Source organism: Balaenoptera acutorostrata, chromosome 10 (assembly GCF_949987535.1).
Source record: "Balaenoptera acutorostrata chromosome 10, mBalAcu1.1, whole genome shotgun sequence".
Classification (NCBI taxonomy): domain Eukaryota; kingdom Metazoa; phylum Chordata; class Mammalia; order Artiodactyla; family Balaenopteridae; genus Balaenoptera; species Balaenoptera acutorostrata.
The window spans coordinates 54624740-54639193 of NC_080073.1; the positions used below are offsets into that span (position 1 = coordinate 54624740).

At 44.6% G+C, this 14454-nt stretch overlaps 1 protein-coding gene across 1 annotated transcript in view; it reads right to left on the minus strand.

The window, feature by feature from the left end:
• The window catches only part of TGFBR2 (transforming growth factor beta receptor 2), a 95233-nt gene that overhangs the window by 48490 nt on the left and 32289 nt on the right, over positions 1-14454 (minus strand). Inside the window, exons 2-3 of the mRNA XM_057554411.1 lie at positions 11597-11765; positions 7612-7802 (exon numbers count right to left, since the gene is read on the minus strand). Of these exons, the coding sequence (XP_057410394.1) occupies positions 7612-7802; positions 11597-11765 (360 nt within the window). The remainder of the gene's footprint in view (positions 1-7611; positions 7803-11596; positions 11766-14454) is intronic.

Below are 14454 nucleotides of genomic sequence, written 5' to 3' on the forward strand. Positions count from 1 at the left end.
CCTTGCAGCGCCATACACAGGAGGTCTGAGTGGCCTGCTGCACGCTGTGGTCAAGTCTCCATCACAGACCTCAGTGCTGGCACTCACCAGAGGGCTGGACGGGCCTGGCTTCACATCTCAGGGTGAGCGAAAGTCCCCATCGGATATAAAACCCCAAATAATGCCAGCAGCTAACAGATGGGGCGCTGTCGTAAGCACTGCATGTAACAATCTAGCCGCAACCCACCCACCCCCCGTTTCGGTTCCATTTTACAGACTAGGAGACGTCAGGTAACTGGCCCAATGTGGCAAAGCGAACAAGTGGTAGAATGGGCCTTAAAATTCCGGAAACCCACCACAGACCCATCTTAACCATTACACTAGACTGTTTATTTCGTACCTAAAACAAGCAGAAATCATCTCCTTGCCCGGCACTCTGCAAATGAAGCATCTTTACTGCACTTGGAAACCATTTATGAAATGAAAAAAACTGAGTGGTTTTTTGCATTCTTCAAGGCTTAATGAGTGATCCTACCCACATCATGACTTTGCAAAGTGGACATGTCATCTGCAAGTGAACAGGGAGCCGTTAGCTTGGGGTCCCCACCCCCATCCTGGGCTCACTTTGGTCCAGGAGCCTGACAGGGCTTGTTTGACTGACAGCGGTCGCCAGGACATCAATAAGGACCCAGACAAATGCCTTCTCTTCTAACCAGAATGGTAGGGCTTGCTGAGCTCAGGGGGAGATAATGACTTCCTCAGAGTTCTACACATCTTTCACCAAGCAGGAATCATCAGACAGGACAGGGAGACCTGACTTTTGGAGAGCAGCTGGAAGAACGGACCCCGGCCTCATTCTAACTGATCTACTTTAGGGAAGCAGGGAGCCACCGGGCATAGCACAAGGCCCCACTGGGGGGTTTTGGGGGAAAAGATAGGTACCTGGTTCAAAAAGAAAGACAGCAAGGTCTCTTTAATCCCTTTGTTTTGGAACATTGGTTTCAAACTCATGAAAGCTGGCAACACCTTTCTGTGATTCATATCTTCTGCTGAAGCTTGGTACACATGGCAGGTAAAGGAGAGCTGATTTACTCCCTTCTCCCTCCGTTCCTCAGAGCAGCCCCTGATGCGTCTCGGAATACAGACGTCAAACCCTGTACTAGGGACACAGGCCTTGGTGAGAGTCTGGAGACCAAACCTGCAGCCCAGCTCTGCCACTAACTAGCTGAGTAACTGCAGGCAAGTCACCTAACTTCTGTGTTCCTGGCTCTCTGCCATCATCACCTGGGGACAGTAATCTAATCATCTTTCTGGGCCTTAAGACGATTATCTCAACGAATCTTCAGTATCTTCAATACATTCTCTGCACATTTCTCAGGTATAGAACACAAAGGTGCTTCGACGAGGTGAACAAGACCAGAGGCATACAAGCCATCACTACACACCAACCTCGGGGAACCTGAAAGGAGTGAAGATGGGAGGACTGGTGGCTTGTGTAGAGGCCCATCCTCCCCCAAACCATCTGCCAGGCTTCAGGCTTCATGCCAGGCGTACAGACAAGCAACATGGAGCAGGAGAGAAAATCGGTGCTAAATAATGCAAAGAGTTGGCATTTGTCCCTTTTTTTTTTTTTTGGTAGAGTAGGCCTGGGTGCCTATAGAGGCAAAGGAACACAGTGGTATCTTGTTGTCTGAGGCTGGGCTGTCCCACCTGTCCATTCTTCGGAGGACTGAGGTCATGGCCTCGGTTAAGTAAATGGAAATCACCAAATACAGGAAGAAAGCAACCAAATTTCTAAAATGAGGATAAAAGTCCCAATGATGATGGAAAAAGGGAATAAGGGAATTTACTGGGAGTCACAAAAATGTTCTGTATCTTGATTGTGGTAGTAGTTACACAGCTATATACATTAGTCACAATTCAGTGAAAATAGTATCTTCAAACGGTAGATTTTATTTTATGTAAATTATACATCAATGAATCTGACTTTTAAAAAAAATCTCAATGATATGATTTACCAAGTTTAGGATTTCCATGCAGAGTTCCATGCAGAAAAATCTCTCTGGATGAATGGATGATCACAGACCAAGAGGAGGCTTTCTTTTCACTGTATCCAGTTTGTCGAATTTGAATTTTTTAATATGTACATATATTATCTGTTTAGAAAGACAGAGATAGAGAGAGTGCAAGAAAGAAGGAAATAAAAAGAGAAGGAAAGGGGAAAAACCCTCACAGAAGTTTTATTTTATACCCAGCCCATTATGAATCCTAGCTACGCCACCCACTAGTCATGGGATCCTGGACAAGGTGTTACAGTTCTCTGAGCTTGGTTTTCTCATCCATAAGATGGGGATACTAGCAGTGCCTACCTCATGGGGTGGCTATGAGATTAAATGAGGCCAGGCCATCAAAGGGGCTTAGCAACAAACACAGCAACTACATTCCCTCTGAATGTCAGCTATCATTCATAGTAGCACTGAAAATAAAGATCTACATTTAAAGAGTAAATCTTGTGGCTCAACTTTTTTTCCCTCACATATTTAAGAAAAATGTAAGATGTAAGTAATCATTATCCATTGTTTGTAGATGAGAAATCAACAAGAAAAGAGTGCTGTCCTAATAAAAATACCACACAGAACACTCCAGAGAGCTTTTGTGTTCACCATCTTATTTGACTTGGAGTAGAAAAATAAAAATTGCTTCAAGAGTTTTCCCACCTTATAAACCTGATCAAGGAGGTGAAAGACTTATATGCTGAGAACTATAAAACATTAATAAAGGAAACTGAAGATGATTCAAAGAAATGGAAAGATAACCCATGCTCTTGGATTGGAAAAATTAATATTGTTAAAATGGCAATACTACTCAAAGCAATCTACAGATTTAATGTAATCCCTATCAAATTACCCATGACATTTTTCACAGAACTAAAACAAATAATCCTAAGATCCATATGGAACCATAAAAGACCCAGAATTGCCTAAGCAATCCTGAAGAAAAAGAACAAAGCAGGAGGTATAACCCTCCCAGACTTCAGACAATGCTACAGAGCTACAGTAATCAAAACAGCATGGTATTGGCACAAAAAGAGACATACAGATCAATGGAACAGAATAGAGAGCCTAGAAAAAAAACCCCACACATCTGCAGTCAATTAATCTTTGACAAAGAAGGCCAGAAAATGGGAAAAAGTCTCTTCAGCAAGTGGTGCCGAGAAAGTTAGACAGTTGCATGTAAATCAATGAAGTTAGAAAACACACTCTCACCATACACAAAAATAAAATCAAAATGGTTTAAAGACTGAAACATAAGACGTGACACCATAAAACTCCTAGAAGAGATCACAGGCAAAAAATTCTTTGACATAAATTGTACCAATGTTTTCTTAGGTCAGTCTCCCAAGGCAATAGAAATAAAAACAAAAATAAACAAATGGGACCTAATCAAACTTACAAGCTTTTGCACAGCAAAGGAAACCATAAACAAAATGAAAAGACAACCTACAGAATGGGAGAAAATATTTGCAAATTATGCGACTGACAAGGGCTTAAATTCCAAAATATACAAACAGCTCATACAACTCAACAACAAAAAAAACCCAATCGAAAAATGGGCAGAAGACCTAAATAGACATTTCTCCAAAGAAGACATACAGATGGCCAACAGGCACACGAAAAGATGCTCAACATCGCTAATTATTAGAGAACTGCAAATCAAAACTACAATGAGGTACTACCTCACACCAATCAGAATGCCCATCATTAAAAAGTCTACAAATAACAAATGCTGGAGAGATTGTGGAGAAAAGGGAACCCTCCCACACCGTTGGTGGGAATGTAAATTGGTGCAGCATAGAAAACAGTATGGAACTTCCTCAGAAAACTAAAAATAGAATTACCATGTGATATAGCAATCCCACTCCTGGGCATATATCCAGATAAAACTATAATTCAAAAAAGATACATGCACCCTTATGTTCACAGCAGCACTATTCGCAATAGCCAAGACATGGAAACAACCTAAATGCCCATCAACAGATGAATGGATAAAGAAGATGTGGTACATATATACAATGGAATACTACTCAGCCAGAAAAAAGAACGAAATAACGCCGTTTGCAGCAACATGGATTAACCAGAGATTATCATACTAAGTGAAGTAAGTCAGAAAAAGAAAGACAAATACCATATGATATCACTTATATGTGGAATCTAAAATATGACACAAATGAACCTATCTATGAAACAGAAACAGAGTCACAGACATATAGAGAACAGACTGGTGGTTGCCAAGAGGGAGGGAGTTGGGGGAGGGATCGACTGGGAGGTTGGAATTAGCAGATGTAAGCTTTTATATGTAGAATGCATAAACAACAAGGTCCTACTATATAGCACAGAGAACTATATTCAATATCCTATGAGACCCAGCAATCCCACTAGTGGGCATATACCCAGAGAAAACTATAACTCAAAAAGACACATGCACTCCAATGTTCATTGCAGCACTATTTACAATAGCCAGGTCATAGAAGCAACCTAAATGCCCAACAACAGATGAATGGATAAAGAAGATGTGGTACATATATACAATGGAATATTAGTCATAAAAAGGAATGAAATTGGGTCACTTGTAGAGATGTGGATGGACCTAGGGACTATCATACAGAGTGAAGTAAGTCAGAAAGAGAAAAACAAATATCGTATATTAACACATATATGTGGAATCTAGAAAAATGGTACAGGTGAACCTGTTTGCAAGGCAGAAATAGAGACACAGAAGTAGAGAACAAACATATGGACACCAAGGGGGGAAAGTGGGGGTGGGATGAATTGGGAGATTGGGATTGACATATATTGACATATATATACTAACTAATATGTATAAAATAGATAACTAATGAGAACCTGCTGTATAGCACAGGGAACTCCACTTCGCTGTACAGTAGAAACTAACACAACATTGTAAAAGAACTATACCCCAATTTTAAAAAAATCCCATGATAAACCACAATGGAAAAGAATATATTAAAAAATGTGTATATATATATATATATATATATATGTGTGTGTGTGTGTGTGCATGTATATATATATATATATGCACACACATATGTACATAACTGAATCACTTTGCTGTACATCAGTAATTAACACAACATTGTAAGTCAATTATACTTCAATTAAAAAAAAAGTTTTCATTCCTTAATCTAAAGAAGAGATGGTGGCAATAAGAGAAATGGACCCCAAAGTGTTCTTCCTAATACCTGATGTTGTAGGGGAGGAAAATATCCCCCTACAACAAATAGAGAGAAGAGAGATGGTTATTTTTAAGCATACTCCCTGGAGCATTTTAGAAGACTCTGAAATCACTCAAATATCTGAGTCATCAGCTGTGCTGAATTTCTTGAGTTGTACAATGAGAAACCACCTTTATGCTGATTATCTCACCTCATAAAGAAACAAACAGTCTGATAATGTATAAGAGGGAAAACATGAATGTGGGCCCATGATTATCACATGAGTTGATAATACACTGAAAACTGAAGTCATAAATACCTTAAGAGCTTATAGTAATATACATATATATAAAATATATCCAACTTGCAAGCCATTTATCAACTTTTGTCCCCTTTGAATGAAATAAATTTTTCCATTGTGGATAAGCCAGTATGCAAAAGGAGAGAAAAGTTTCATAGATGGTGATAAACATGTCTGGATATTCCACTATTAGGGATTAATTCCTTTGGCTTAGCCTGGGCCTTGTTTTTAAAGGTGAAGTACTTGGGGAAGGTTAACATGGTAAACCAGGATATCAAGGTTACCATGTTTTAGTGTGATTTAATCTAGTTACAATGTCCCTCCTAACTCAAATTACATAAGGAAAATGAGAGATATGGAGTGCTTGTAGGACGAAAATACAGAAGAGGGGAGTGATTTTGGAAAGTGTTGCGCTGACAAGATGTACATGCCTGCCTTTGTACACTGAGAACTTGGCACAGGTGGGGAGTGGAACAGGAAGGGAGGGAAACTGGCTGAAGGACACACGGAGAGCAAGAGGTGGGTCGGCACTGCCCATGAGCACCGTACACAAAGCATGAGACTCATCACTTTCCATAGCTGGGACACACACAGTAGCAGGGATAGTGTGTCGACCCAGCACTTGTGTTCCAAAAGGATTTTTTATTGAATTGGACCTATTTGGGGCTAAAATAACCTTTCCCCATGCTGAATTTATATTCCTAAAACCAAGAGAATATTATTTGCATAATCAGCCTGGAAAAATTAAAAGGCTTATAATCTCCAGTGCTGGAGAAAGTAGATGGAAATTCATATGCTTATATATCTTCTGGGGGAGGAGAACAATTTAATAGTGGCTATCCAAATTTAAAATGTGCATACCTCTGATCCAGAAATTTCATTTCTAGAAATCTGTCTTGCAGAAATACTAGCACAAATGTATAAGATGTTTTAACAAAGATAGTCAATGTAGCATTAAGTGGAAAACTGGAGACACCTAAAATAAGCTACCAATTTATTTGGGAATAAGTTAAGAATGGTTAAGTCACTCATAGAAGATATGCCATATTACGCAATTCTGGACAACAATTAAAAGGTGTACAATATATCTACCTATATTGCTTGTTTAGAAGAGAAGTAAAAGTGGGTGGGTGAAAAAAAAATATTGCCAGGTAATATTTACAGTATGATCAACTATTTGTATGGAAAGATGGATGAGTGGGTGCAATGAATGGTTGGACAGATGGACAGATAGATGGACAGACAGATATACAGATGGATGGTGGATGGATGGACAGATGGACTGGTGTTTGAGTGGATGGACAGGTGGACAGATACATGGATAGATGAACAGAGAGATGGACGGACAGATGGACAGATAGATGAAAGGATGCATAGACAGATGGAGAGATGGATGGGCAGATGGAGAGATGGAAGAGTGGGTGGATGGATGGATGGGCAGATAGAAGACGGGAGGGAAGGTAGGAGGGAGAGAGGGAGGGATAATATTGGGCTGGCCAAAAAGTTTGTTTGGCTTTTTGTGGAAGATGTTACAGAACCCGAACGAACTTTTTGGCCAACACAATATGCATGATGGATAGAGACAAGTGTGCATCCAACAGGCTATCATTACTGAGGTTAATGTACTTTCCCCTTTAGACAAATCCTAGGAGTATGTACACACACAACTTGAGTTAAAGCAAGTCTCCCTCCTGAATCATACAGCCTCCTCCCAACTCTGGACCAGCCGTTCTCCAACTTGAGCTGCCTCAGAATCACCCTGGGCCTGCACCCAGAGTTCCTGGTTCCACAGTCAGGGGTGGCACCCCGGAATCTGCATTTCTAACAAGTTCTCAGGTGATGCCACTGCTGCTGTTCCAGGCACTGTGCTTTGAGAACCACTGCTCTGCGTGACACAAACTATTTCTCAGTGACAAATCATCATGTGGGCCCCGGGAGCCAGATTTGATACAGACCAGAGCCAACCCTGCTACCCCTTAAGCCCCTCTTTCCAGCAGGTGACGGGGGCCTGGTCCCCAGTGAGAGCCCACCCTCCAGCACCCGCCAGGAAGGGATGTGCCCTGAGCCTGCAGACCATCCCGAGAGGAACACTCACCTTCGGAGAAGATGATGTGGTCATTGCACTCTTCGGAGCTGCAGGAACACATGAAGAAAGTCTCTCCAGACCCCTTTTTTTCCTTCATAATACACTTTGGAGAAGCAGCGTCGTCAAGGACAAATCCATGGTAGGTGACCTTGGGGTCATGGCAGACCGTCTCCAGCGTGATGTTCTCATCATTCTTTCTCCTGGGGTACAGAGGAGGAGGGGGTGAGTGTGGTCCCACAGGGAAGCAGCCTGGGCTGTATCTCCATCAGGACATTGTTTCCAACAGCAGCGCTGCCTCCTGTTCTCCATCACTTACAGGTTGTCCCGTCATGTCCTGTGCTTTTGCACGCACTTCAGTTTTTCCTTTGCTTATCTCAGAACCCACTTAGGATCATAACGTGAGGGCTTTCCTTGGAGACAAACCTGTCAGAGAACTTTACACGTTATGCCTTAATTAAATCATTGAAGGGAGGGCGTGGGGAAACAGGAGATCGCTAGGTCCTCGGGGTGACTCCAAACCTTCCATCCTGACCGCACTGTGAAGCTAGCATTGCATCTCTAGTTTGTTGGACAGAATCTAGCTAAATATTACTCAGTCATAAAAAGAACAAAATTTTGCCATTTGCAGCAACATGGATGGACTTGGGGGGCATTACGCTAAGTTAAATAAGTCAGACAGAGAAAGACAAATAGTATATGATATCACTTATATGTGGGATCTAAAAAATACAACTAGTGAATGTAACAAAACAGAAGGAGACTCACAGAGAACAAACTAGTGGTTACCAGTGGGGAGGTGAGGAGAGTGGGAGGTACCAACTGTTGGGTATAAGACAAGCTCAAGGATGGGAATATAGGCAATATTTTGTAATAACTACAAATGGAGCATTATCTTTAAAGATTGTATAAAAAATTAAAAAGTAATAAATTTTGAAAATAAAACCTAAAGAAAAACCCCAAAACCCCTACCTATCCTTAACCCCCAAGCTATTGGAAGGTCTTGGCAAAAACAGTGGCCATGAAACAAAAGGACCTCCCTCCCTGCCCCCATAGCTGTGTGCCCGCCTGTGTAGGTGGGGGTTTGTGTTTGGTTTTGGTAACAAAATGAAGCCGTGCTGAGTCCTCCGGGATCCCAGGGAAAAGCACGGTGTCCCCGCCTTGTGAAGCCTCCAGAGGCCCCGGGATGGGACAAGGAAGAAACTGTGAGCCACGAAGGAAAGCTGCTCTGCAGCCCTGGGGCAGCTCTTTCAGAGCCCCCTGGCTTCCACCCACCGCTGCCTATAGAACTAGAATCAGAGGGAGGAAACCCAACCACAGTACTTGAGGCTCCGTAAGGCCCTCAACTGCTTCCTCCACTCAGTGCTGTAACGGGGTCTCCCGGACAGGCAGGGCCCACTGTGCAAAACATCTGTGGGTACACTGGAGCACACAAAGGGAGGATACAGTGAAATAAATACAGACTTCTTCGTCCTGCTACTGAAGAGGCTGTCCATATCTGCGACAAAAGAATCCCAGTTATGAAAATTAATTTTGGTTCCAAAATATTTCTATCCTTGAAAAGGACTTAAGCATTTCACGTGGTAAGAGTGCACAACTGGCATTAGTTCAGTGAATGAATGAATCAGCGAGTGAATGAAAAGAACATTACAACTGATCATGGGAGAGTACCACCACAGAGAGCAGAGTCTTTTATTCCCGCACTGGGCTATTCCCAAGATAGCCTAGTGTGTGAGTGTGCGTGCCCCGGTCGCAGACTCTGAGGCTGTGAGATCTCTGGATCCCTGTGCAGGAGCTCTAGGGAGATTCCCCTGCGGGGACCAAAGGCAGCAATGCTGCCCGGAGCGGGAAGGGGGTCGCGATGAGGCTTCTGCTGACCTATGGGCGGCTGGGGGCTGGGATGGCCCATCAGAGCTGTCCCAAGCTGAGGCAAAGCGGTCAGGCGTTTGGGCCGCTGCAGCAACCAGTCCTGGGATGCTGGCTGCTGGTACAGAGAGGCTGAACCTGCCGGACTCCAGTGAAGCAGCCCGGGGAGCGGAGGGGAGGAGCACCCCTGGAGGGCTTGGGGTGACCCCTCAGCCCAGGGTGAGCGCCTCAGTGCTGCCTGGGCGGGGGTGCAGGACAACATCCCTGGCGCCTCCCTCTCCCCACATCCAAATGTGTCGTTGCCCAGAAAGGTAAAAATAACGTTCACTGTATTTAATCTTCAGGGCTGAGACACAGAGGGCACAGAGAGGCTTCCCCACATGCCCGCATCTTCTGAGACAGCAAAGCTTCAGTGCCAGGGACGCGTGATTCACACTCCACCCCTTGGACTTGTACTGGGGCAGGGAAACTACCTTTAATGAAAAGAGCCTGTTTGGGTGCAGAAGTATGTTCTCACCTCCAGTGGATATTTAAGTAAAGACAGTCAGCAGAAAACAGAAAGGAAGAGGAGCCTGGGGTCACCTGGTCTGGGGTCTGAGGCTTCCTGCCCTGAACCTGACAAGTGGTCCTCCGTCCTCTCTTGAACTTGGTCTGACTCTTCCAGAGAAGGAAGCCTGTCCCACTGGCAGGAAACCACGACTGAGAAAATGTTTCAGCTGATCCTGAGTACAAGTCTGTCTGTCCCCTTGTAAATGCTGCGGGTCTCCTTCTGTCCTGCGGAGTTCTGCACAACAAGTTTACTGTATTTTCCACTTGAGAGCCCTTCAGATCTCTCAACAGAGCCCACGTCCTCTTTACTGGACTAGCCGTGGCCAACTGCCCCCACCCGCCCTCAGATGGCATGCTTCTGAACCTCTGATCACACTCGTGCCTCTGCTCTGAACACCATCTCTGTCAAAATCCCTGTTTCAAAAGCACCGCTCAGAGCTGGACACAAGTGCAGCTGGCAGGTATGGCAAGCTGCCGTGACAGATCTTTGCTGTTAACATTCCTTTAGTTCTTAAGAACCTAATTCATGTCCTGGTACGTAGGGAAATGTGCCAGGGTTTCAGATTTATCATCAAGGCTGAGTATAAACGGTCTGGAGAAAGTCTCAAAAGACGCCTTCCAAAAGGAGCGGGCAAGATATCTGGGTTTACATTCTCATTTGCAAATGGCCAGGAGACACAGAGGTTACTTTAAAAAAATAGCTGACAAATTGAAACCATCAGAATAAGGCTTCAAAATGTTATATTTCATTAATGAATGTGTAGTTTTTTATAAAATAAGGACTCTCTTAATGATCTCTATTTTTTTTTTTTAATCTCTGGCTCATACTCCCAATTCATAACTATGAGTTAATCAAATGATTCATGAGCACCCGCTGTGTGTATGTGTGTGTGTGTGTGTGTGTGTGTGTCTGTGTGTCTATGTGTGTGCATGCCTGGCAAGACGGGAGGATGAGGGAGGGAGGGAGGGAGGGAGGGAGAGGGACAGGGAGGGGAAAAGGGAGAGGGGAGGGAGGGGGAGGGGGGAGGGAGGGGAGGGAGGGGTGGAGAGAGGGAGGGAGAGAAGGGAATCTGCTCCAAGGGGAAGATGTGGTCCTGCTCCCAGAGGAAGACGCCGTGTTTGGCCCAGCAGTGGTGTGAGGCACTGGCCAAGGCTTCTGACTAAGGAATAGGTTGTCTCCTGATGCCGAGTTGCTTCCCCCATTTTTGACAAGTGCGTCCCTCTTGCAACAGCCCACCTTTCATCTCCACGAAACAGGACTGAGTTTGCGTCAGAAGAACAAAGCTCCTGGCGTCACTACAGGGATCCCAAGGGGTCTCAATTAAATGACTAGTAAGTGGCAAATCCCTCTCCTGGACACAAGGAATGGTTTCCAGACTTATAAATAGTAAAGGTACATGTGTGTATTTGAAAATGTACAGAGTATCTCTAGAAATTACACTGAACGACTGAAAAAGAGATGGTCTAAAGGGAAGGGAATGGGACAGATGTCGAAGTTTCGGGCATGGAGACACGTGACTATGTACCACGAACGCACACTGCATATAAAAGGGGAAAGAAAGGTGTTACAGGGCATCCTTACCAGACAGCCACGCAGACCTCTTGCGGCTTCTCACAGATGGCCGTGATACTGCAGTTGCTCCAGCAGGACTTCTGGTTGTCACAGGTGGACAATCTCACATCGCAGAATTTACACAACTGCGGCAACTTGACGGCACCATTGTCGTCAGTGACCATCATGTCACTGTTAACTGGGAGGGAAAAGAGATGCATTACGTGATTAACCAACATAATCAGCTGCCAGTGGATTCCTGATACGATGCAATTTCAAATGAACCTGGTGTCAGAAGCATGAATGCGGAGAAAGGCCACATAATGCCTCCACATCAGATTAGAGTTTTGTAATAAAAGCCAGGGCAGGGTGGAGATGGTTGGGGTGGAGGAGGTTTGGTAACTTCTTGCTTTTGTCAGTGATCGTCATAAGGCACTCTTTCTACAAAAGCCTCCCCATTCAATCCACAGACGGAGGTTGTGTTGCCCCACTGCATGGTGCTGGGTGCTGGGGAACGTACCCTTAAGGAAATTATAGTTTAGCTGGTGGATGGACACGAAAACAGACCAGGGCAGGGCAACCCAAAATAAAGAGAGGCACGGAAGACATGGGAGCCAGACGAGAGTCACCGCCTCATGGGCAGAGAGGGGTCACGAGGAGCAGAGCTGTGACGGGGGGAAAGGGGGTCGGCCAGCTCGGAGGAGACCCTGGGGGTGAGGGGGCACTTTGCCATCGCTCTCCTGACCTACAGCCGACAGAGCTATCGGGGCCTTCTTTGCAAGAGCCTGGCTCTGACTGCTTCCTGTTGCCTTGAGCCAACTCAGTTGATAAAGTGTGTCTCCTTGACACACACACACACACACACACAGGTGAGGCCTGGAGTCCCACAGATGAGTGCCAGCAAGCTCCACCTCAAGGGTCTGCTGTCGGCAACCTCTCTGACCTCATCCCTCCCACCGCCACCAGCCGCCCTCTTATTCTTCACTCACTACCTTTTAAGACACACGGGCCTTTCCTGGAAGAAGCCAAGCTCCTGCCTTCCTCAGGCCTTTCCCTTGCTGTGCCCTTTGCCTGCCTTCTTGTCACCTTCCTGATCTCTGGTTAAATGTCACCTCTTCATCCTAAAGCAGCCCACAAGGAACCAACATAGGGTTTTGTTTGATCTTCTGCACAATCTCCATCACTCACTGGCTTCTGCTCCAACCACCAAAATGCAAGCTCCATGAGGCCTTCTCTGCCTTGTTTCCACACTGCTTCTCCAGGGTCAAGAAGAGGGGCTGTCACATAGAAGACATCCAAACAAACGTACTGAATCAATGGTGACTAGCTAATACACGAAGGAATGAACACAAGAAATTCACATCTGGCCTTGGCGCCAGGTGGGAAGGGACAGAGAGCTTCCTCCCTCCCCTTGGGGGAGTGTGATGATACACGCAATATTCACTCACATTCACCAGTAACACACTGAAGACAAACTGTCCTTGGCAACACATGTCTGCATGCTGAGACATGCTAAAAAGGTGTAACACCCCTTCCCTCTTTTTTTCCTCAATGAGATCCTTTTCCATTGGCAATGGTGGTAACTAAAGGCATGAGTTTGGAGAGTGAGACCAGGCTATTGTCCACAAACGTGAACTCAAAGACACTTCTTTGCTAGACTAGGAAAGATTAAGCACCCAGACAGCAGGGGGCACTAGACCAGACTCCATCAGGAAGCGGGAGGGTGCTTCTCCCAGGGTCACCATTGGAAAGGCCTGAGCAAATCCTCCTCGTCCTCTTCTGTGTTAAGGACGCTCCAGCCTAAGTCCGGATGCACAGCTTCCAAGACCTCCCATGGCCGCTCCCTGCCCATGAATTCTAGTTTCTGTCACCGACACTTTGCCACGCAGACGTCTTTGTCGCTTGGGCATAGCACCTGTTTCCTGGGTCTCTAAAAATATAAACCTATATAAATTTAAGATTTGCTTTCTTGTGGTACATTAAATATAGAAGCAAAAAAATAAACCCATTCATCCCTCTCAGGCCTCAAGTTCATTTCAGGAAGTGTATTTTTAGGTAACAAACTATTTTGAAATTCTCAATGTCTCCCAAACCAAGAGCTCTAACTAAGCTTAGCTAAAAATACAGGCCACAATGCTCTCTGAATCTTGTGTTCCATTTGGGACCAAAACAACAATGAACATATATATATTTTCTACAATGGTTAGATTTGGATCCATTTGTGAAACAGCTAATTTAACCCTTCAGGCTTCCCTACAAGACATGGGCAAGGCAAAACAAAACAAAAAAACGCTAGGCCATGTTCTGTTTATTTGAATTTTTAATAGAGTAGTTTCAGACAAATATCCATTTGCTGGTTAGAAAGCTTTGTTGTTTTTTAAATATAAAATCAAGCCTCCAAGACTTGGAATTCAGCCTTCCAGCATTTTAGGATTTTAGCCTCTAATAGTGGTTATCAACTTTGGGGCCATGTTGGAATCCATCACTTAGGGCACTTTAAAAACTCATGAAGCAGCCCCACCCCCCAGACATGCTGATTTAATTATTCTGGAGGGTGGCCTGGGCACCAGGTCTTTTAGAAGCTGCTCAGACAATTCTCGATTCTCACGTGCAACCAAGGCTGAGACCCTGACCTGGAATTAGTTGGAAACGACAAAACTGGCACAAAACAAATCAGCACAAAAATACCCTCCCGGCCCCCAACACACAAACACATATATAATGTATGTGACAGTGGTGGGGTAGCCCCTCAGTAAAGCTGGAAGATGTTTCCTTGTGAAAAACATACACCTGAAGCCACGTGATTAGCACTTTGACACACTGCTGATGGAAAGGAGTCCTTCCCTGGGCTGGCAGATCCTTTTCTAACAAAAGCTAAGAAGTGTGAC